At 38.6% G+C, this 25,817-nt stretch overlaps 1 protein-coding gene across 3 annotated transcripts in view; it reads right to left on the reverse strand.

Moving 5' to 3' along the window:
* SLC25A13 (solute carrier family 25 member 13) overlaps positions 1-25,817 on the reverse strand; it is a 139,403-nt gene that overhangs the window by 4,729 nt on the left and 108,857 nt on the right. For all 3 annotated transcript variants that reach the window (XM_073003209.2, XM_073003208.2, XM_078378710.1), the window contains 2 exons: positions 15,981-16,121; positions 6,942-7,080 (listed from right to left, as the gene is read on the reverse strand). In XM_073003209.2, the coding sequence (XP_072859310.2) occupies positions 6,942-7,080; positions 15,981-16,121 (280 nt within the window). The remainder of the gene's footprint in view (positions 1-6,941; positions 7,081-15,980; positions 16,122-25,817) is intronic.

Here is a 25,817-nt window from a genome sequence, read left to right on the forward strand (position 1 = left end):
GGAGAACAAGTGTTTAAATAGTTCTCATTTGTCTGTATAAATATATCGTGTACATGAGAAAACTTGACTTCATTCTCTTTACTGCCTCCCAGCCCAAGACCACTTCTGCTTTCATAAGAACCTTGTACTCCTTCCTACCTACCCGGTTTCTATACTTTACAAGAACAGAGTCAAGTCATTGCCTGACCAGTCATCTGGTAATGGAAGATAATCTGAAGTGAAAATATTGTGAAAATGCAGGATGAAATCCACATTATTGTGCATTGTCTAGCCCTACTGATAAAGAAAGGCAGCTCCTGTAGCTGAACTTCAAAGAGACAGCTATCACAGTCTGCAATCACTTAAACAATGGGCAGAGAAAGAAAAATTAGATAATCTAAGAAATTGCTTGGTGTAACACATTGGTTTAGGTTTCACATCTGAGACGCAAAGCTCAAAAACTGTTTTGTTCCGTTATGCTGGATTTTTAAAAAGCCAGCTTTTTAGTGTATACATATTTTAAAACAATTACTATTTTGTTTGTTCCAGCTATTTAAGGACTGAATGGTGAATAACTGCATTCCTTCTGGATTTTGTGTGTTTTACTGTAGCATGCAATATTTATCAAAAAAAAAAAAAAATCCAGAAGGAATGCAGTTATTCACCATTCAGTCCTTAAATAACTGAAATAAACAAAATGTGACTATAAAAATTAATTTATATAAGAAAATGTGACACTCTAAAATTCAATGTATTTGTGAAGGCTTTCACGGCCGGGATCTAATGGTTGTTGTGGGTTTTTTGGGCTCTTTGGCCGTGTTCTGAAGGTTGTTCTTCCTGACATTTTGCCAGTCTCTGTGGCCGGCATCTTCAGAGGACTGGAGTAGGAACTCTAAAAGTCAATCATGTATCAAAGAAGCAACATGTAAAATGCTGCACATTGGGTCTGGTTGGCAGGAGTTGCTTGCCAAGAACGATTATACCCATGGTTTTCTTTAAAAGCTTCTTTGGTCAATCTCAGAGAAACAGTGCTGTGACATAGGGTTTTTATGGGTCACATAAGTGGAATCTTACAAATTGTTCAAAGTATGTCCAACTCATTCTAAAGCTTATTTTCAAAGAAAGGAAATGTACATCTAGCGATATTTTTATAAAAATTAATTTCATGGCCCTTTTGGAGTACTGCAATATGACTCATCTTGTAGGTGACTCACTGTAACTTTGTAGGCCTTGGCTGGAAGGTAGAATTTGAATAAACTTGAAGGCTTATTTATCAGGGAACTGACTTTTCCATTACTGGTACCAAAAAACATGCATCCAAGCTTCTAGCCTAAAAGCACAGCTAGTCCCTATTTTAATAAGATCACAGCAGCATATGAACAACGCTGCAGTGCAACATTAAGGTGAACATCTGCAATACCACCAAAGAGGCATATGAAATGCAATACAGACACTTGTAAATTTTCCCACTTAAAAACTTCGACAGCCTCAACAGGCTGATTTTAGTACCTGCAAATCAGCACCTGTGACTACAGACCCACTGGCTTGCAATTCCCCCCAACCAATGCCATATAAAGCTGAGATATTTACAGCTTTGTTTTGACACTGCATCTCCACCACTAAGCAGGGCCTGTCTATGACACGGAGAGAGCATAGATAGCTATGGGGAAAAATAATTAATTACAAGTATTGTTTCAAGCCTCCTCCATTCCAAATGTCACCTTCCTGTTTCTCAAAAATAACTAAAATAGGTACATCATACTTAGCTTTCCAAAAATCTGGAGCCTTCAACTTGGGCGTTATGTGAAGTCAGTGAAGTCACAGTGGCAAACCAGAAACACAACCAACACCTAGTTAATTCATAGCAGTTTGTCACCACGACTTAAGCAATTTCACTTACACATGTGTAAATTGCCAATAGTAATCTGGTGATAATACAGGAATGGTATAACAGTCCACTCAGACCCATCCCATCACCTATCAATAATCCCTATAAATATGTTTTGGAGTATAAATGTTTTAGTTTTCAAATTAAAAACACTACCAGCAACATGAAAGGTGCTGCTTTTAAAATAAAACTCTGTTCCTCCTGAGATTAACCAATTACTCAAAGAGCAGAAATTCTGTGTCCTGAAGGGGCATAACATTTTTAAAATTTGGCTTTATCTCTCAGAGATGAATCCTGGCATTTTTGACAATAAAGACAACAACAGAAGTCAGAGCCCAATGCCCAAAATCCTATTCCATAATTAAACTGGTGGGAAGGAAACGACTTAATGTATTTATTTATTTAAAATATTTTTACCCCCCTTTTCTCCTTGAAAAGGACCCAAGATGGCTTACAGCACTGAAAGACAATATTTAAAGTTGAGAACAATGATGATAGTTAACATCATTCAAAGGCAATACAGTATTAAAGCTAAGAACAATAAGCATACAAATATGTTTAAAAATACATTATTACTATATTATATATTATAAATTATATATAATGTATTATATATTATTAATATATGGCAGCTAATCGCTGCTCCCTAACTATTTCTCTATTTGGCATCCTCACTGTGTGCTATTTGGGTGGGTTTGTGAGCGACAAAAATCCAAGCAAGGATTATTTATTTGGGACAATCAATGCTTCGAATTATGCCATTTCACTTCTCTTGGCACAACTACAGAACAGGATTTTTGCCAGCATATCTTTTTCTGCCTCCCCATCAATCACTGCGAGCAATTAAAGCTACACTGTTACCTTCACTTACCCGGAAGTAAGTCCCACTAAAATCAATGGAATTTACTTGAGAACAGTAATGATACAAGTAACAAAGCCACAGTGAAGGGGCAAAGGTAAGCAACAGCCATAATGTAATTTACTCATACTGTATATCTGTTACATCAGAAAAAGGAATTAATGACATACAACTCAATAACAGAGTTTTTCTAAGTTCTGCCCTCCCCATGCAGCAGTTAATACAAAAGTTCAAAAGTTACCCAAAGCAATCAGAATAACTCCCATAGTTAGAGGAAAACAACAATATACCAAATGTCAAAGAAAACCAATGCTTAATTAATTGATTTTCAGGAAATTATGTGTGGAGAGGATTTTTTCCTTTATAGAATCCTAAATGCTTTTTTTCAGAGGCACACCAAAAAGTAAGCCTGGGTCTTAGATCACATCAATTAGCAGCCAAGTAATCACCTTGCCATCGGCGTCCAGTCTGTCCTTCCACAAACAGGCAAAGATCTGACTCTTCAGGGAGATTTTTGATGAGTCACAGCCAAAGAAGGGGCTTTACTGGAGGAATGTCACATTTTGGCCATTTAAGATGTGTTTTAAATGGTTTTTAACTGGTAGTTTTAATATGTGACATGCTTATGTTTTTCTTTGTCTTGTAATGTATTGTATTTTGACTGTCTTAATAGTGGCCTTTTAAATACCATGTAAACTGTCTTTATTAGGACTAAGGGATAGAAATAACGAAGGAAAGAAGATAACTGATGTGTTAGTCATAAGACTATTTGGCCGAACAGAGCATCCACATATTGCAACCCAGCCTCTTGAGGTCGAACAGGTTGAGTGCACAAACATCCTTTCCCCCTGAAAAAGTGTTCAAGAGATCCTCTTGTATTTCTTGCAGTGCAGTTCAAAAATGGAATAATTCAGAGAACAGGGCTCGGCTGCTTCAGCAACTGATGTAATTAGTCTACATTTGGGATACAGCAGGCCAAACACTCAGGGGCTGCTTTATATATATTATAGCAGAAAAAGAAAAAAAGGGGGGGTTAGAAAAATGGCCAGATTTCTGAACTGTGACTGTACATAGAGCCTCCTTTAGCTGCTTCACAGCGGGACAGAAAAGAAGCATTTACTACTCGCCTTTTCACTCCATGCAAAAGAGACATGGTTTCTCCAGAGCCATTACATTTCTATTATCTGTCATAATAACAAGGGCTCCCCTTCTACAGAGATTTGTATGCAGCATTTCACATCTACTGCTTTAAACCTATACTGATTTGAAGCCAGCCTGGATAAGGAAAATGACCCAAACCATTTTTAATTTATGTGTAGTATTTTTTTAAACCTCTGTGGCCACGTCTCTCTCTCTCTTTCCCAGCTCTCCTACCAGCGTAATAGAAAGTACTTTAAATCAGCGGTCCCCTTTTTGGGACTGCGGACTGGCTGAGCCTCTGAGGAAGGCGGGGCACCCCCCTGTGCTCGCTCGCGTGCTCTCGGGCATATGCATGAAGCAGTGGGGGAAGTGCCCGCCTACCAGTGTGAGCACTCCCCCACCCCTTTGCTCAGGCGCATGCGTGAAGGGGTGGGGGAGCGCTCACGCCAACACTGGGATGTGTGTGTGTGTGTGTGTGCGTGCACAAAGCACCTAGGGGAGGTGAGTGGGGGGCGAGGTCTGTCTCCATGGCCCGGTCTGGCTCAGGCCATGGATCGGCACCAGGCCATGCACTGGGGGTTGATGGCCTCTGCTTTAAATAACATTTTAACTTCCAATTCTATCACCTCCTAGTAAGGGGGATACAAAGGAGTGAAAATCATGAATCAAGGTATCCACAGACTCGTGCTATGCTTGGGCTGACTGAGTATATATACATCAGGCCGTATGTCAACAAGGATTATAGCTAGAACTGTGCAGATGTGTGCTTTTGGACTATAAATATGCTGCTAGTGGTGGAATTCTGGAAACTGTAGTCCAAAAACACAGATCTGCATACTTCTGCCAGCAGCACATCAGTGCAGTACTCCAGTATATTCAATGCCTCCCAACTACATTCTGAGCACAATGATTGTCATGTGGTCAGAGTTCAAGTGTTGTAGTGGTGGTACAATGAGCAATGTTTTAGTTACTTTCGAATTGTATTTTTAGAGGCCTTTTCCAACAAATGCAAGAATTGCAAACTTTAAAAGAAACACTGCATCTGACACCTGTTTGTTTGCTATGAATCTCTAGCAGTATTTTACAAAGGGCTAAAGGGGGCTTCCGAGTGCAGCATAAGCACAGCACAAAGCAACTGACAGTCTTGCGACTAACCACCCACATCTAGTAGCCAGGATTGTATCACCTTTGAAAGTGGAGCATATGACTACTGTCCCCCATATAATATTCAGCTCAGACTTTTAGAAAGCCACAGATGTTCAGGTCATGTGGCAATGGGTTCCGCACTGCATATTACACAAATTTTGTTATGTTACCAAGTCATCTTTGACTCATAGCAGCCCTATGAGTAGTGCTCTCCAAAATGTCGTATCCTCAACAGCCCTGCTCAGCTTTTGCAAACTCAAGCCTGTGCTTTCTTTAGGGAGTCGATCCACCTCATATTTGGTTTTCCTCTTTTTCTACTGCCTTCAATCTTTCCCAGAACTGTCTTTTCCAGAGAATCCTGTTCTGTCATGATATGCCTAAAATCAGGCAGGCTGTTTCAACATTTTTGCTCCAGAGACACAGTAGTTCAGGCTTGATTTGATATAGGACCCATTTGTCTGTCTGTCTGGCAATCCATGGCGCCTGCAAAGTTCTCCTCCAGCACCATATTTCAAACAATTCATTTCCCCCCCTGTCAGTTTTCTTTAATTGTCCAGCTTTCACTCCCATACATGGTGATCAGAAATACAAGAGGGTGGATGAGCTATCAAACACAGAACCTAGAAAGTTACTTTTTAAAAAAACAATTTGTTCCCCGTTACTCCTTGGAGTTGCTCTTTGCAATGTTTTAAAAATTAATTTGTTACATTTCTTGTTGCATTGCTTGTCAGTTTCTCATTACTTTCCATTACTTCTTTTGGGAAAGGGGCAATAGGATTGATAGGAGAATGACATAAACCTTAAATGTCCTGTCAAAATGCCTCTAAAATTGCTATGAATAATTCCAAAATGTCATTATACTAATGAAGTGGCTCCACTTGATACATTGTTTTGCCATGTAACTCTGTTACACCTCAGTGTTCATAAGAGTAATGAGTAACATGTAACTCTGCAACCTTTAACTGTATTTCCAAGTTGTGTGAAGACTTGCTTCTTTGGTTTACACCCCTTGCCAATTCCCCCATCATGGCCATGTTATTAAAGGAATAGGTCTAACCTCATTTCAGAAATCTCTGTCACATTCATGTTCCTTGATGTATTAGACTTCATATATGGCACAAATAGGAAGATACGGAGATCTGATACCAGAAGAAAAGCACCTGTGATTCCAACACATAGCCTCGTGTGTGATTTAATTCAGTCATCTTACTGCCCCCAAAAATCACATATTTAGTCAGAATTTTGATACCTCCAAATCATTGTTCCATATGTATGACAATTCAACCAACAGAGCAACTGAGAGCCAATGGAGTGTACTGGTCAGAGGGCTGAGCTAAGACAGGGCAAAGCTGGGTTCAAATTTTTGCTTGGTAACAAAGTTCACTGGGACACCCGTGGCCAGTCATTAGCTCAAAATCTAACTTGCCTCAAAGCATTGTTGTAAGCATAAATATGGGCAAAAGGACCATGTACAATAACCCTGAACTCCGAGAAGAAAAATGTGAAATATAAATGCAACAAATAAATACATCTCATTGCTGGATAAGCTGTGTGTTGCCATTCCTTTCCTAACTAGATAATGCCTGCCCAGTTCTATTGTCCAATCTGTTTCAGGCCTCCAAAGGCAGACAGGTGAAGGGGTATTACAGTGGACCCTTGACTTACAGACGGCTTGACTTACAGACTTTTTGAGTTACAGACTTCTCTGGCCGCAAAATTTAGGTTTGACTTGCAGCCTGAGATTTGACTTACAGACCAGAAAAAAACCAAAATGGAACAAAAACGGCCTGTTACGGGATTAATCGGTTTTCAATGCACTGTAGGTCAATGGAGACTTGACTTACAGACTTTTTGACTTGAGAACCGCCTTCCAATACGGATTAAGTTCTCAAATCAAGACCCCACTGTACAACAAAACCTGTTACTTACCAGCTATTGCTCCAGCTAAAAGCAAAGATCCCGGGCCGACCCGCCCATCTTCACCCGCGAAAGCAGACTTTGTGTGAGCATAGCAGGGGAAGTAAATGGCAGAGAAGGGAATGTCACGAAGAAAACAGGCCTTGGCTCCCTAAGACGGGGGGGAAAACCAAAAGCAGAATTAAAAAGATGGAATCTATAACCCAGCCAGGACCAGATGAAGAATATCTGAATTCTGAGTCACGTAACAGCTTACTTGTTTATTCTCCTTTTTAAAAACATGAGGTCACCGTCTATTTTGGTTAGATGTGCTGAAGCTTTTACTGATCTAAACCAGCTTCAGCAGCCTTGTTTAAGTTGGACTCTTAGTTTAGTTCTGTTGCTAATGATTTTTTTTTAAAAAATGTTTGTGGAAATTTTGGAAACCAAAAGTATGCTAAATCTTTTTTTAAAAAAAGAGTTCCTGCTGCTGATTTGAGCATACCAACCAATGGGATCGTGAACCTTGCAGCAGCCTTTGGCTTATAATACTTGACCACAACAAACACACACATATGTATAAACATCCAGGTTTCCACTTCAACAAGATGAAAGAGCTGTTCTCAACCCAAGCTATGAAAGGTTTGCTCAAGGCGGGAAAACAGTTTGTTGAAAAAAAAGAAAGGGAAAAGAAACTTTCCAGTTCTATCTCTACGTTTTCCATCTTTCTTCTCTTCCTTCTTCTGCCTCCTCCTCTTCCCTGCATCTGAAATTAGTGGTCCCGGAGCTCCTGCCTGTTGCTACCCTGTGGCTGTGAGAGTGCAGGATAAATGCGGAAGCAAATCTGCATTAAACAGCATTTTTATTATTATTATTATTATTATTATTATTATTATTATTATTATTATTATTATTATTATTGTTGTTGTTGTTGTTGTTGTTGTTGTTGTTGTTGTTGTTGTTGTTGTTGTTGTTGTTGTTGTTGTTGTTTTGACAGAAGCCTTGTGGTGCCGTGGTTAAACTGCAGTACTGCAGCCAAAACTCTGCTCACAACACAGGATCAATCTCGGGTAACTGGCTCAAGATTCACGCAACCTTCCATCTTGAAAACACTCTCTGGGCAGTTTGCAATTTAACTATGCAGGCTACACATGGTTTCCCCACTGCAAGCTGGGTACTCAATTTACCAACCTTGGATGGAAGGCTGAGTCAACCCTGAACTGGCTACCTAAACCCGTCAGGATAGAACTTGGGTCACGAGCAGTACTTGACTGGCAGTACTGCAATTTAACCACTGCACCAGAGGGTTCAGTACAGACTTTGACGACTTAATCAATGCCGTTGCAGCAGGCCAGGCAAGGCCAGGCCATTTCTTTGACAAGGAACATATTCTCCTCCTCTGTTGACACCAACTTACTGTACTATCTTCCTTAGTTTTTCCTTCCCTTTCCTCCCTTTCCTGGTGTCTTTTTTATGTCAGCACATTTAACCCCAAGAATGCCAGATTTAACATGCCAGATTCATGAAAGATGACTGCCACTGACCTCTCTGCACCACTTTGAGGTTCCCCAGGAATGTACAAATACCTCTGACTTTCTATTTTACACCTTTGTCTGAAAATAGTGTGAAATTCCCAAAGAGGTTCTTCTACCTCTGTCTGGTTTTAAATAGTCATCTCATCCAGAACAATATAGACCAACATAGTTACAGATTCTGCTTCATGTGCCTTCAAGAAACCAAGTCACAGTCATTATTTTCTATCAACAACAAGATTGTCCTAGAAGTCAATAGATCTGGTGACACAATGAAACTCCAAAATGCAGTGCTGGAAGGGGAAGGCAAGCATAAATGCCAGCATTAGCCTAGATGCAACTATAGTAAACGAAAGTATAGACAAGTTATTAACTCTTGCAAGCGGGTCTTTACAGAATCATGGTGGGAACACCTGGCTTTTAATGCAAATTTGGTAAGTGCAACTAAATGTTGCCATGCAGAGTATGACCCTGCTGAGGATTCCAGCAGCTAGCTGTGCATGACTCTCCATCCCCCTGCTTTATTCCTCTACTCAAGCCAGCATGGTCATGTCCACTGAGCATGCTCTGTTCTTACTATGCCGCTCTGTTCCCTTTGGGGTCCTCCTCCCCCGCCTAAAGTGTTTTTATTTTTGTATTTCTGGAAACCTAGGTTTGCTTGCCCTCAGCTTCTTGCTATCTCTCTTTTCACGTAATAGATGGTGAAACATCCAGATCTACTGCATGCAACCAGAGCTGCAAACTTGCAAAAATTTGCAGCAAGGGCTTTACACATGGTTAATGGGACATCAAATGGCCATTGTTAGGAGAGAGGGATATCCCACAGAGAGGAATTCCTTTAGGGACTATGTTTATTTGCCATGCAATGCCAAGTGCTGCTTTACTCTGTGACAGGTAAAGCTGGAGATGAACAAACAGACCATCTCAGATTTTATTTCCCCCAAAAGGTTGAAAAATCTCCATGGCACACAAAACCTTTTTTTTATTCAGCAAGACTTTGGCAACTGACGAAGTACTAGCGTGAGGGGCATTAATGGATGTGCTGCACTTTGCTATTTTTAATTGCAACTATTATTTTAGCCGAGGTTTTAAAACGTGTTTCAACTGTGTTGTTTTTAACATAATTGATTTAATTATATTTTAAGATTTATAATTTTTGATTGTACCTTGTCAAAAAATTATACTGTAAGCCACCTTGCACGCTCAGTAGGGCTCCCAATGCTGTGAATGACATGGGCTACTCATGATGTTCCCCCAATTCGCTGTCCTCATTGCTCTAATAATTTTAGCATTCAAGGGATCTGGGCAGCCATTCTTGGCATCTCTCTGCTTTCATGGGATACCTGTCCGCCTCACCAAAGTCCTAGCCTAAGCATTATTCAAAAAGCAGCATCACTCTTTTTCTTTGTTTGACAAAATCTGACTATACTATTGTTCTCTATAAACAGATCTGTATACATTTTTCTTTTCAAACATGGCCTTTATCCCTGAGCCTGTAGTACAAGCATAACACAACAGAAACAAGGCTTTATTTAAAAACAAAAAACAAAAAAACAAACACAAAGGCACAAAAGCAGTTTAGTCTCCTTAAAATAACTGATGGAACAAGCTACTTGCTCTTAAGCTCACTATTTTGTAAGTTTTACAATAATCTCAAACAGGGAAACAACATACTGTTAAAAAGACCCCAAGGTAACATGCTTTTAGATTCAAGAAAGAAAGAATCTGTCATCCGGAGTAGGCGGACGTGTAAACAAAGCTGGATCAAAACTTGGATCCACTTTATTAACCACTGACTTTGGCTCTGTTCCAGTGTCTCAACAGTATAAAGTTTCCTCTCCTCACTCTGTTTTAAAGTCTGGGAAAGCATGTTTAAAGGCAGGCCTCATTTAACTTCAAGTTAATTACCTGCAACCAGCTAATGCCAATTAGGAAAGCTTAAGGAAGAAAGTCCAAAGCATCTTTCAAGGCCAAAGGAAGATTTACTCCATAATACTTGGCACAGTTAACAGGGAAATAACTCCTTACTGAATTCTGTGACATTTGTTTCTGAATTAAGCTCAGTCCACACGGTAGCTTTACTTTTACTGCTCACACTTTTTTGCTGGATAGAAACCTTAAAACAGCTGCCATATACATTCCCAGTAAGATGTTAGGATCCCAAGACTTGGAAGCAACTACTTAAAAATAATATGCTACTTTATTCTTCTTCCCGATATCAAAGACATAACATTCCATCACACCTGTAACTTCACGAGTGATTAACATCATGCCTTCTGCAGTGTATCCGGAATGCTTAAATGTTAATTTTAGGGTTGTGGCTTCCCTAAATGATGGCGGAGAAATATCAGACAAGCTTTACTTTTACTGCTCACACTATTTTGCTGGACAGAAACCTTAAGACAGCTGTCTTATAAATTCCCAGTAAGATGTTAGTGGTCACAAGACCAGATAGGCAGGATATAAATAGAATAAATAAATAAATAAATATAAATACCATTGGTCATCGACTTAACAGCATGCAGTTTTTAAGAAGTAACTAAAATATAACTATTGTAGTTACTTTTAAAGAGTGGGAAATAATTACTTTTATTTATAAAGTACAGTAACTATATATATATAGTAGTTACAGCATATAACTACAGCATATAAAAGTAACTATTTCTATCTACTTAAGTTTGTTTCTGGCCACCTAGATATGGATCTCCTGGGTAAGCCTTTGTAGGGAGATCCTTTTCATTTTTCTCCTCTTTACCTTACCTACTCATTGTCTCCTCATTTTCATTTACATTTTTCTAATAATGCCTGAAGCCTTTAATCTCGGATTGAATCTTGGGGAACAAATCAACATGGAGGGCAGTGTTTGTCCAAAGGTGGAGATAATGAACTCAGAAGTCAGAGCTAGGGCAGGTTCTTTAGCATGCTAATTCCTGCTTATTCCAGCCTTACCTGCAAATTTAAAAATAAATAAATAAAGAAGGAAAAATAAGGATCTAAATAAACTATTTCTACTACAAGGGAAGGGTAATTACACTCACAAAGGCACCTCTGTGTCAGGGTTGGGCACAAGGAGCCAGAAGGTCTGGGAGACGCAGGCTTAACCTAGTCTCCTGCAGTGAATGCACATTGTCTTGTGTAAGGGGGAAAAATGCCAGACAGGGAAGAGGGGGGAGGGCATCTCGCAGAATTCAAGACAACAGTAGTGCACCTTGTCTGGGAGGGTTATTTAATGCTTCTGGCACCTGTACATACTGCCATCCCCTCTTTTCCTACCTTACAGGTTTAGAATTTATTTGGCATGTATAATTGTTATTTTGATCCTATAGCAACAAACAATAGGCAGCATGTCATTTCTTGATCCGTTAGCATTCCTCTTAGGTTTCAACAGCAACTTAACCCTTCCGATTCAGATATGCCATGACGCTGGACCCCATCTACTCCCTGGTAGTCCTGTTCTTCCATCTCACCTTATCTTGTTTCAAAATCTCCCAGTTAAAGGTTTAAGAGTCTCGGCTGGTGTTTCAGCAGGAATCTAGAATAGTTTAGTTTCTGTTCCTGATTTGAATATCCAGCAGGGTTAACATGTACATCCAAATCACTTAAGTAAACATTACTTCTAAACCATGTGAATCTGAAAGGGAACTGAGCAGCTTTGAGCATTAGCCTGGATTCACCTTATTTTGCTAGTATAATCTGAATGCAAACAATTGCTATTCTCACACACCGACTGCTAACACTAAATACACAAAGGTATGTCATTCAGCTAGTATCAGCAAATGAAAGTAGTCATCATTCTGAAATATTTTTCTAGCTCATGTTAGGTTGGCTCCTTGGATTGTATAAAGCTGGCACATCTAACCCTAATTATTATTTGATCTAAAAGCCCCCACTCATTTCAAACTCTAACAGTGTGATGTCAGCCTTTAAGTTTCTTTAAACTGAAAAATTAAACATAGTTAAAACTTTGGCAACTGGGCAAAAGCATATACACACAAAAATCAAAGATATGAAAACAGCTGCAAAAATGCTTGATGGCTGGTCATAAAAAAGATATGTTAACAAAAGCATTAGTTGCAAGTAATCTCACAAGCATAAAGTCAAATATCAAATATATATTTCGTTTTACCAAATACTTTATATTATGAAGTTTATTTCTATAAATACTGAAGAGTGTTACTTCCAATTTTAGATAAACAATCAAGCTAATAGTAGAAAGTTAAATTCTGTTTCTACACCTAGGCCATTGTATTTAATTCTTAGGAATTCAAAATGCCAATGTATTTTTAAGCGTGCAGAAGTGGACGGAAGAGATAAAGTGTGTCATAACAAACTTTGCCTACAAAAACAGATAAATCTTAAAAATTCAATATTGTCTAAAATGTTCACTTGGAAGTACAAAGTATCAATGTATTATTTTTATGCAAACACATTTCAGTAGAAAGATAAGGCGCAGAAACAAAGAAAAATAAGCAGCTTCTGGCTGTTCTGCAGGATAGTAATCATCATCCATTAAACTCCTCCTACCCTGCTTAGTCTAACACCTGCTGCTAGGCCTTTCCCATTTCCACAGAGCATTTTTACCAGACCAGTCATGCAAAGCTGTTAACCTGAGCAACCAACAGAAGCATCCATTGTCAATGGGATGCATTCCAATTGTCTACTGTCTTGTTGCACAAAATCCAAACGCCAACTCTGCCACTACACTCACTGCTTAAGCAATAAGGGCTCCAGAATAAAGCCACATCATCTGGGATTCATTTGACTGCACATGCTTTAAAAAGGATACATGGCCGTGGTGTGCAACATGAAGCCAGCGAGATGGTGCTGAGTACAGTTTCCATCATTCCTCATCACCAGAGCAAAAAAGAATCACTGTCCATCAAAGAAGTCTTTTCTGTTGTCCATATGGCACTTGATGCTTCTCTGTCCAAACTATGCATGCTCTAAGTGCCTTTCACACCTTCTCCCACTTAAAGTTCTTCCCCCCTGTTTCCTAACCAGATATGAGTTTGACTCCATAGGTTTCCCCTTCTGCTGCTTTTGGATAGGAGTGACATAAACTGGCAGAGTGGTACATACCTAAGCAAGGTTTAAATTCCCCTTTACCTTTGCATAATCTGAACCCAGATTACATTCCTTCCGAGCCCTATGGCTGCGTTTTTCCGGTGGGCGTGGGTGGGTGGGGCAGCACAAAACCTATAACTAATATTACACTTGTGATTAAACGATACTGATTTTAGAGCACAACTATTTTGGATATCAGTTTTACTTTTTGAATTACACATCTGTCTTACATCAAAATACCTGGAGCTAATAATGTTCATACCCTTCACAACGAGTCTGGAATCTTATGAACAACAATGCAATCTAAATACTAAAATACAGCACTAGCAAGAATGGATTTAATAATCTGTCTCGTGTAGAAAGACATAATTAGTTTGTGCTTTTTTAAAGGTTGGCATAGCTTCAAAGTTACAGTTTCATTACTGTAAAATTAAAATGCCATGTCTTAAGGACTGAATATTTTGCAGCTCACCATGCACCTTGAAAGCCTCAGACGTGTGGAGTGTTTAATATATTCTCCCTCTTTTACTTGTAAATATTTGCCCCCCAGCAAGTTACTGGGAGTCTCTCTAAAGGATAAAGCTGCCAAAAGACAGATAAAATGCTAACAAGTTAACTGAGGAGGAAAAAGTGGGGCAAGCATATTCCACAGTAACTGCCACTGAATGTCTAGACTGTTCTGCCATCCCAAAAGATACTTAACACACTCCTTCTCATCTGAGCTAATTTCCTCAGATTTTGATGAGAATGGGACTATTCAACCAGACCTGAGTTAATACACTGGTGAAGCAATACAAACATGGAATCCCTCTCTTTGGTTCTTTCCTCTTTTCCTCTTTTAATGCCCCCCTAAAAGATTCCCAAAAATTACTACATGCATATACACAATCATTTCAAGACAGCAGACATAGCAAAGCTGGTATGCAACCAATGTTAATGCTACTCAGATGTGTTTACATGTCAAGCCACAGAAGAATTTATCAGTGGTAGTTATAGCTACTTTGTCAAATGGGTGAATGCTTCCCTTGATGACATATGCTCACTTAATGCTAATGGGAGGAGAAAAGAACCATAAAAGCATCCACTGTGAGTAGAACTAACTCTTGAACTAGCAGACTGGTTACCACCATCAAAGAAGGAAGCAAAACACTTGGGCAGCCTCTTTGTGGCCACCACGAAAACAATACATTCTGCACCTGTTCCTTAGTCACTGATAGAGTTGCAAAGTTTTTCTGGCACTAAGAAAAACAAACCATCGGACTGCCAAAAGATGCATTAATTTCATTTATTTGATCTGTATCATGTCTTTCTTCCCAAAATAGGGGATGGCATTGTTAAAGACAACTTCTGAGTAGAGTCTAGTTGTTAAAATAACTGTAAGTCCACATTTGTGGGTACCCAGTTTGGTGCAGTGGACAGAGAAGTGGACTAGACTCAGGAGACCTGGGTTTGATTCCCTGGCTCTGCCATGGAAACTCACTCCTTATATGACTCACTTGAAAACACTATCTACAAGTCAGTTCTGACAAGATGGTACATGACAACAACAATCTATATTTACATACCTGGTGTAAAATACATGAAATAAGACACATTACATGATAAATGCATACATCCCCATATAATCTTCCCTTATTGCTATTTCTGCTAAAAGCAGAAAAGCAGGGGGAGTGACAGGCAGCATTCTACTCATTTCTTGCCTATCTTCCCAATCCAGATCCACACTGAAGTAACTTTTATTGCCACACAAGGTTGCAAGAGTGTGTTTCCAAGGACCAAAAGACTGCAGACTTTGATTCCTAAAGTTAAAGTTTCTCCCTTCATTTTCCTAAGATGCACAGCAGCCTGGCCCAACCTGTCTGGTGAGCAGTTTTTAAAATTTGTTCCTCTGTTTTATTTATAGGCCACCTTTCTTCCCATAAGAGGACCAAAGGCAGGTAGTTCCGTAACACAACAGCAGCCTAAGCCAAGGGCAGTCAGAGGAACTATAATATCAGAAGGCCTGCTATGACTAAAGAGCCAGTTCTCTGGCCAAAATGATGTAGGCCTCATGTGATATCAGAATGGAACATTAAGGCATTGCTATGGGATGGAGCAATTATGAAGAGAGTTAGGGGAACTAGGGGATGTTCCTAGGAGAACTAGGAGATATTATAAATACCTGGGTTTAGAACTGCTGCACTACACTGGCTTAAATTGCAAAAAGGAGGAGGATTCACATTTAAAATTGGAATTTGGCATCATTTGCAGGCTGTTGTTATACTCATGGATCCTTAACTAATTCCATAACTAGGAAGTTGCTAGTCTTTTTAAAGAAACTTGAGCAATAGTTGCAATTCTTTCTATAAGGACTTGAGTTGCTTGGATTGTATTTCAGGAAAGTCTTACAATATGCCACTTTCTATTGTGAAACACACTTTTCAAAACACCAAAACAAGTTCTGTTTAACTTACAGATTACAGCCAAAACTTATTACCTTGTAGAGGCCAAAAAATCCCAGATCCCGCAGCACAGTAAGGGCACTGACACGAGGACCAGTTGTGATCTCCCCAGCCACTTGCAAACGAATCTTGACAATTTCAAGCGGATTCGTGAAAATCACTTGAGAGCCTCCAGCCTGGGGGAAAGAAAACATACATACACTAGTGATATTGTGAGGATGTACCCACTGCAGCACAGAGCAGCCACTGGGGCAGGGGAAGACATCAGCCTCCCAGATATTTTGGTCTTCAACTTCCAAAAGTCCCAGCCAGCATGACCAATGGTAAGAAACTGTGAGAGCTACAGTCCAAGACATCTGGATAGGCAACGATTCCACAACTCTGCAGTAAAGAACAATTCACTGAATAATGTTGGGGGGAAAGGATCTATTCAGTCCAGTGAAACTCCAGTGACAGTTCTAGTCTTGTTTCGTCAACAGAGGTGGCATAGCAGCAATGCTTGCCAAACTGTACTAAAAGGTAAACTGCCACCAATTAGGCATATTAATTGTAATTGGTTGATGTACTGCAAGCTGGCAGATTTTTTTTGGCTTCAACTGAGGAGTCCTCAGATAAACGCTGCCATACCTAATCAGGAAACAGTTCTGTTAAAAGAAAATCTTCAGTAGCATCCATTTATACTATCCAGAGTAAGTCAGAAGTACAGAAAAAACAAGTCATAAACGAAATGGAATTATGAACAAAAAAGAAGAATCAAAATCTGCCTGATAAAATCTTTGGCAAGCTACTGAATAAGGAAATCTGCCAGAATTTCTGTCTCTTCCAGCCTTACCCCCAATTTTGTCATTCAGATGAGAACTGCTATGGAACATATATATTTACAACAAATAATTTCCTCTTTAAATTGTTGCTGAACTGAAAGTTTGTATATCCTCAAACAACATTCTGCTTAGCAACTGCTTACCCGATCTGAATGCCATTTTTCTAAGCACAAGGAATATTTCATCAGTTTTCCCCACAGCACTCAAAAACCCGATGTAAGAAACTTAGCAACAGTTTAAAGTACTTAAGGAACAAAATCTTAAGTAACAATTTGACAACTTCCTTGAAAGTAGCTAATCATAAACTACTGCCAACATTCTAAAAACAACATCACTACACTAACAAAACTAATGTTAGGTATGGTTACTAGGAAAGGCTTAGGAGGGTGGAATATAAACTGGTACTCCTAAGGAAAGCTTCAATCATTTAGCCAAACAGAATGCTGCAGCTGATTCAAAACCTTGTTCCATTCAGCCCAGGCTGATTGACTGGCAGAAGTTCTCCAGGGCTTTAAGGTAGGCCACATTCCTGACCAGGGACTGAAGCTGAGATCTTATGCATGCAAAGCATGTGCTCTATCAGTTTTTACCTTCCTCTCCATCACCATAACCAAAGAATTCTGACCTTAGAATTAGGGCTGGTCCCCCATGCACTAGGACTGGACACCAAGTGCTGCGAAGTAACTGTTTTGCTCATACTGAAGGGCAGGGACGGGAGAAGAAAGGATGAGGGTCCTGACTTCCTGCAGTCCTTCAGAATCCTATTGTTTTGACAGAAGACAAAGAAGTCTTGGCAGCTAACAGAAGCCATTAATGAGGTGCTGGTCCTATGCTTGGTTGTGTGCTGTCGCATGACTGGCACCTTGTTAATTAGCCTTGGTTAACTTTTATAACTTCATTTCCACAACAGAAAAAAAAATCCAATCAAAATTTGGGCTACATGGCTCCTGACCTCAGTCTTAATGTTTTGTTTTGGCAAATTCATCCCTGTGCAACAGCAGTTCTGATGCCACATCAAAATGCGGCTGGATAAAGCACAAAAACAATTTTACATAATGTCTTGAAAAATAAATAAGGGGAAAAAAGGATGTGATGGATTGTTCACCCTGCCCACTCATGGCTATAGGTCACTGAGAATAAAAGCAAGACAACAGAGAGATGCTAAATAGAGGGGTCTATGGAAGATTTTTTTTTTTACCTCTCCTTTTCCTCCACTCCTCGCTTTCGCCATCACCTAAATCTGTTCCACGCAATCTCCAAACCCTCCACAGCAAATTCTGGGGAGAGGAGGCTGAAGGGAGGACATTGTATGTTCTCCTTTCTATTCTGTTAACAGAAGACTTCTGCTTACAGAGGGCCTTTAGTTTGACTAAAAGCTTGAATCTCAACCTTTAGTCAAACTTTTGCAGAGCTCAGAAGACTTAAAAAAAAAACACCCTACAACTCTCATGCTGAGGGATTCTTGGTAATAAAAGTCCAAAAATGGTCTGCATTTCTGTATACCACAGAAAGGCCCTTTAGAGTTTTTGACTGCTTTTGCTTAAACTCCCAAGGCTATACTGTTTGTCAACAGCATGCTAATGTGGAACAAATGTTTTAAATACGCTGTATCTCTTCCTGTGAACAGATACAGCATATTTTATCATTACACATGGGGCCTCATAAGCTTTTCCTCGGGATACAGGAGGAAATCTGACGCACATGGATTATGTTAACAAGGCAAAGATGACCATTTCAATCTTTAAAATCCTTTGAAATCAATGGTACTACTTGGGGTTATTAGAGGCCAAGTCATTCACTTCTGATCTTGAGCCAAAAAAATTTAAACTCCAAGTCCACTCTCAGGCTGCCTTTGTCCAGCATTCTCCACAACTGAGATCCAATGAGCTATTTCCTTCTATTTATTTTAATGAGCTGCAACTGTGGGTATCATCCATAGACTGAAATAATTAAAGCAAGGACTTTGCCCTTAAATATTCTTCTTGTAGTTACAAAACTTTGAAAAGAAGACTACTAGCAATCTTAAATTTTTATTTAAGTTTATAATGTCACCTTAAATCAACCTAATAATGTACTATTAAACCTACCATAAAGATCCGCACTTTGAAAGCACTGAAATTTAAAGAATGAACTTTAAACCAAATTGGTAAATATGCCAAATTGGTAAATATGCCCACTAATATTACTAGCCTGCAAACACTCTGCATTAGCCAGCTAGGAGAACAGTAGCCTGAATATATAAAGTTGCAGTGGAGAAAGGAATCAAGGCACAAACCAGGTTGGTTAATATATCCGTGCGTGCACACGCACACATTTCTTGAAGCAGATAGAATGAAGCAATTGATTCACTGTTCTCTATTGGTCATAAAATGTTTGCAATTGGCCATAAAGCATTTCATTGCTTTATGAAGCAACTGATCTCCTGCCAGCCTGCTGCATTTCCATGATGGTCATGGAGAGAGGAGTCCTCTTTCCCCATCCCCCTGCTTCCATGGCTAGAAAGGAAACCAGTTTCTGCTATTCTTTCTCTGTGAGATGTGTTCGCTGGTCTGGATGGAATTTCATGCCTTTGCTTGCATTGGACGTCCGGCTGCAACCAGGCAGTGTATAAAATGCAACCTTGCTTTACAGTGAAGAAGTTGGACTTTCTTGAGTCTACAAACTCCACAGAAGCGGGTACAAGGCACAGAAACCCAGAAAGGAGAAGCAGACTCTCTGCTTTGTAATTTAAATGTCCTAGGTGGTACAGAGCTACACATTAATACTAAAAATGATGTAGCAATTGTGGCAATCTTATCTTGTATTCAGGAGAGTCAAACGTTTCTAAAACATTAGTCTGGATGAAATATGCTAATTGATGCTCTCATACTTTGTGGCAAAATGTGATAAATATACAAAAACATAACTAAACTGGCAGTTTAGATCCTGTGGTCTAACAGAGTTTAAAACTACTTCAAAAGTCTGTGATATTTAAAAACTCCCATAAACAACATTATATATGCAAAGATTCAAAGCAACAAAACAATACCAAAAACACTTAGATTAAAACAATACAAAAATATCAGCCTACATTTTTAAGAACAGAAAAACAAAACTGACACTCTACTGCTTTCATGTGAGGTGAAGCTAAAAACCAACTGGTTTCACGACTGAAGGACCACACAACAAGACAGCCATAACCTGACTTATCCGTTCTGTGTTGTAGGTTAATATATTTTTAATGGGAAATTGTTCTGCACTTTTTCAGTGACAACTCTGACAAAAAAACAAAAAACAAAACAAAACAAAAAACCCACCCACACACCCACATGCACCATATCACCAGATACCTCTCGATGGCAGTATAACCTTGTATACACGTGTCTATCATTACTTTTTGTACTTTTTCTGTATTCCCTAGATAGGAAACAGAAGGAGGGAAAGAATCTTATATTTCTGCTTTGTCTAAGAAAGACCATTTACTCATGGGAACAACAAGAATAACAATAAATTATTAGCTCAATGCTGCTGATCACCTTAACTATATTGTACAGTAAAACTGTCCACTATAACTTATTCACTTGATTCCAAAGCTCAAATAATTGGCCAGAGGCAGTAGATTCAGATCATTATGTACTATTACATTTAATGAAATCATTTTATCATAACAGAATGAAGTTTGCTCTTCCCTTCTTGTCTACTGTACCTCAGACTCCCCAGAGTCTTCTAAAAACCTTTGAAAAGTAAGCTGCTAGAAACAGTGAGATTCCAAGTTTGCCGAATAAAGTGTATTTAAACACAATCAACTGCTGGGTGCATAAAACACAATAAAGAGTCATGTGATAACAAAATAACTATAAAAGGTATCATAATTCACTGAAGTGTTAGCTGGAATTGAAGGTACTACAAATAGTTGGGTGGTACTGTAAAGAGTGGGATCAAAAGGAAATTAAATAGAGGAAGTACTGACAGTGACAATTCCATTAACATTACGGACATTATTAACAAAAGGGTTGCAAACACTGTGGCATTTGATTGTGTGCACATAGTTGTGCTTTGTAAAGGACAGATGAAACAGCATCTTGAAAACTCAAAGGTCAATGTAAGAACAAAAAGAACCTAGGCCACCTGTTCTCCTGTATATTATCTGAAAATGAGACAGCAAGGAGTAACATAATTTAAGAAGAAGCATGTTGTTATTAGGCTCATGGCCCTATCCAATTCAGCATACTCTTCCTGCGAATGGCTAGTCAGTCATATTGAGGATTCCACAAGGAGAATATGTGGCCTTTCTACAGCAAGAAGTGCTCACAAGAGCTACCTGTGAAAATGGAAGAACCTTCTAGCTATTGTGGTTGACAGTTTTCATGAAATCTTCTCTCCATTAATTCAACAACTCTCTAAGTCAGTGACCATCACCTCTGCCTTGTGAAAGCAAATCTATAACCACATACTGTATGAAGGAATACCTTTCTTTTTCTGATCCAGTTCTAATACTGTATCTTCAGTTTCACTAGAGAGCCCCATTATGAAGTGGGGGGAGCCCTATTCACATTCTCCACATTACTCATAATTTTAACACACACACACACACACACACACACACACACACACACACACACACACACACACACACACACACACACACACACACACACACACACACCCCACCACCACCACCACCACCACCACCACCACCACCACCACCACCAATTTCTTGGGGATTCTGAAATCAATGGGGCTTTTTAAAAAACAGATTTAGGATTGCTTGACTAGCTTTGGATTTATTTTTTTGAGGGGAAAAACACACCACATTCCTCCTCCGTTATTAGTTTGATAGCTTTGCCCCTTTCTGCATCGATTACATCTCTACAATATTTTTTGTGAGAGACACACCACAGAACTGTAAACAATCTTATAAGGACTGCCACTGCACAATTTTCCATACTAATGCTACAGCAGAAAACGAAGTAAAACACAGACAATGAAAGAAATTCTTTTTAGACCTGTATTCTGTCAGGTCTTCTTGCTTACTCAGGACGAGAGAGAACAGATTATGTGGCTGCACCTACCAGAACATTCTTTTTCAGAAACTAGCAAGTTCATAAACTAAACACCTCCCTTTTGTAGCTTTGTTTTCTATTACAATCTCATAGATTTCTGTATTTCACCCTCCATGGTATTAGTGCCAGACATATCTGAGAGTAATGGCATCCATTCCACCTCTCTGCTTTTCTGTGACACAGAATCTGCATTAATACGAGTAGCAGTCAATGCATACATTTCATTTCTTTTATCTGAAATGAAACTGTGAAAGCTTCTGTAATACTGAAGAATACTGTTTTTTAAAATGTTAAACAAACAAAGTGAACTACAACTAGGCAATACACAGAAACAAATATTGAAGAATATTAATATGTCTACTAACATTGTGCAAATGTAGGTTTCTGAGCAAAATAAGACTGAAAAGTTTAAGATTTCCTTGTCCTAATTTTTTAATGGCATGTCTAAGTAGGGAAAATATAGTTTATTTACAGGCTCTGACCAGTTCTGTGCTATAAAAACACAAGACTTGATATTTTTCACTTTATTAGCTCTAGGAGTTCTTCAGAAGCTGAGCCAAGAAATCAAAGTGGAGCCTATTTGATTGATGTTATAAAAGCAATTAAGTCACAGGTTTGTCAAATATGTTAACATTTCGCTCTGCCTCTAGTATGTGTCTATTTTGACTGCAAGTAGTAGAAAGTAGTAACATTTAATGATTTACAGACCTTCCATGTCTTAAGGTCTGGTAGCTGAATTAAATCTATGACACCATCCTTTTGCTTTTAAATTTTTTTGGTAATTTATTAGTACTGTATGGTACAGCAACCTTTATTATGACATTTTAAAAAGTTTATTTCTTAACTAAATTTCCCCACTTTTTAGTTCAAATCAGTTCACTGAGGAAACCAAAAAAAAATTTTTTAATCATTCACAGCAAACATTAAAACAAGATGAGATAAAATGCAATGCAGAACCATAAATCCTAATACAGATCAGCTTGAGAACTGACCCCTCTGAACTCCCAGTAAATCCCTACTGATTTTCAAGACCGCATAGCTAATCTGTCCGCCTGAAATGTTATAGATGCATTAGGGTAAAAATGTAAAAAAGTAATCTTGTCAATATTATCAGGTCCCCTTATCCAAGTTAACAACACACTAAGCAATTTCTTCCTTCCCAAATTATGAGTGGCATGCTGTGTTCACTTTTAACTACTTCTGCTTGCACTGCTCTTTTCATATTGCCTTCTATCTGGAAATTTAGTAAGCACAGTCTGAAGTTGAAGGGCTGTGAATGTCCTGTGCAGAAAAAATCGTACTTTCAAACCCCCATATGTTTTAGTAAGAGGAGTAAAAAAAAGCAGAAAAAATGGGTAACAGGAGAAAAAAACAGCAGAAAAAAAACGAGACCTAACTAGACCAGTATTCTGAACATCCCATATGAATCCTGTGTCTCGACATTCAATATATTTATAATTCCAGTTTCTGAAAGCAGGGTGGAAACAAAAATTAAGATGCTTTTCAAATAAAGTTATCATTGGGACTGGCAGGAAATCCATAGGCTTCATAAAAAAGAGATAAAAAGAAAGGCACAGAACTGCAAAATTAGGTCAAGCACACAACAATCTATATATGTACTTAGTATGCAGACTAGCTACTGATTAGCTGACTAACCATTTCCCAACATCTAACAAAGTTGTGAAGTAAACCTAAATTTAGAAAGAGACTATATTAATGAATAGACAAGGAGGAAATATTCTGATATATTCTGTGTTGCAAAACAACACTTCTGCTTAAGACTGTTGGCGAAACAAAACACTTTTATTTCGTCTAAAGACAAGACCAGTTCACACCAAGCCAGCCCTGTAATGGATGGCAAAAGGCACCATTCGCCTCTCTTTGTAACCGATTGCTGGAGATAACAATATTGTGCCGATTCCGATTTAGGAAATAGAACTATTAGCTTTTGAGGGTGTACAAATTACATCTTCGACAGGGATCCAGTTCTCCTAGCCAATATTAAATTCCAAGTACAATTACAGACTATAACTTGGCTCCCCTAATGAAGTTAGAGAATCTGGTGGTTTTTTTTTTTCACACACTGACATAACTCTCTGTACTCAGCACCTCCCTCCAATTCTTCCCCTCAGCCTAAAAAGCAGAGCTTTCTTTCATCCGTAACACAGACGTCTGCCAAATAAAATAACTGATCAGATCAAGGTTTTTGCTTACTGCACAATTTTCCAGTTTTTCTTCAGACAACGGTAATGTAAGCGCTTTAACAGATTCCTGAGAGTAAAATGCACAAGAGCCACACGTTTCAGTTCTTCAGAGTTGCAAACTGATCTGAAGGACATCCTACTAACTGAATCAAACAATATTAACATGAAAACAAAACAAAAAATGCAGTGCACCATAATTGTAAAAGTATTTTTTTTTTAATTGGCATTTTAGTACTATGGTGATGTAATACACTTTCATTTAAGCAGCATTCTGGCATTTTTCAAAAAATTACAACCTGCCAAGTATTTTACTGGTAATTAAAAGACTTGTCTTCAACATGAGATGGTAAAATTGGGCCTACTGCAAAGGTTATAGGAAATATGTGCTGAGCTATGATACATTCTCTTCAATGATACATCATAACCCATGCCAAAATCATAAAAAGGTTTCTGAACCTTTGGAGATTGTGCAGTGTTCATTTTTTCTCAAGAAAGAAAAGCCAGACATTCTGGAGCAAGATCAAAAGTGGGACACAACACTGAGACACCACAAAAGGATTAGAAGGGGGCGAATTCACCACACCTAATCCTGCACAATTTGAGTGAATGAGCCTCACAATTCTATGTAACACTAGTGTGAATGCAGCATTGTGTGAAACTATATGTTCAGCTAAGTTTGTATTAGCTAGCTGTAAAACTCAGCTATCCGGCTGCAAAGCCAGAGGTTGGAAATTCAACTCCCCACTACATGCCCCAGAAGAGCCAGCCTGTATAGCCTTGGACAAGCTGCACAGTCCCAGGTGCCCCTAGAAGAAGGGAATGGTAAATTACTTCTGAGTAGTTTACTTAGAAGACCCTGAAAAGGGTTGGCTTGATGGCTTATTATTATTATTATTATTATTATTATTATTATTATTATTATTATTATTATTATTATTATTATTATTATTATTATTATTATTATTATTATTATTATTATTAGTAGTAGTAGTAGTAGTAGTAGTAGTAGTAGTAGTAGTAGTAGTAGTAGTAGTAGTAGTAGTAGAACAACAACCAGTCACAGTCAATCAAGATTATAAAAACATTGACTAGCATTATATAACAAATACAAGTTTTAACAAAAAAACCTAACCATCTGTTAAATATCAGTGAAGTATGTATGCGGTTCCTAATATTTCCATTTTTTGTAGGTACAGACTAAAAGTGTTTAATCAGGAAAACACATACACTAAAATAAAGGCTATATTCTGCTTGGGGCCACAGGCCAAGGAAGCAACAGTTTTTCCTCTCTCACTCCACCCAGATCCACTGAACTTCAGTTAATTTCAAGCAAACAGCAGAAGGCCCTCAAGGGCCTCATCATGGAATATAAAGATCATTATCACTGCATCAAACGTTCTTGGATTTCTATTAAAACTCACAGGGATCCTAAGGCTACTTTATACTTCTTTACAGTACAATCCTCCTGCTTTTGGTCCACCTCAGAGGCTCAACTGCATATCTGTTTTGGCTAGTTCCCCTGATCTCTCCCCCATCATAACTCAACTTTGCTTGATTCCAATTCCTAGTCCCAACTAGAAACAGACCCATTAAATTAATGGAATTTACATATGTATTGATTTATTGTCTCAGCCACAGATTCAATGGGACTTGCAATTTGATTTAGGATCTCTGGACTGTCATTGTCTCCATTGTACAACAAACAAACAGAAAATTATCATAATACCTGGAAGACTAATTTAGACCAGCATAAGAACTTATGAATGTTTTGCAGTGACCGCTGTACAGAAAAGATTATTCCACAA

The sequence above is a fragment of the Pogona vitticeps genome, chromosome 6 (assembly GCF_051106095.1).
Source record: "Pogona vitticeps strain Pit_001003342236 chromosome 6, PviZW2.1, whole genome shotgun sequence".
NCBI classification, from domain to species: Eukaryota; Metazoa; Chordata; class Lepidosauria; order Squamata; family Agamidae; genus Pogona; species Pogona vitticeps.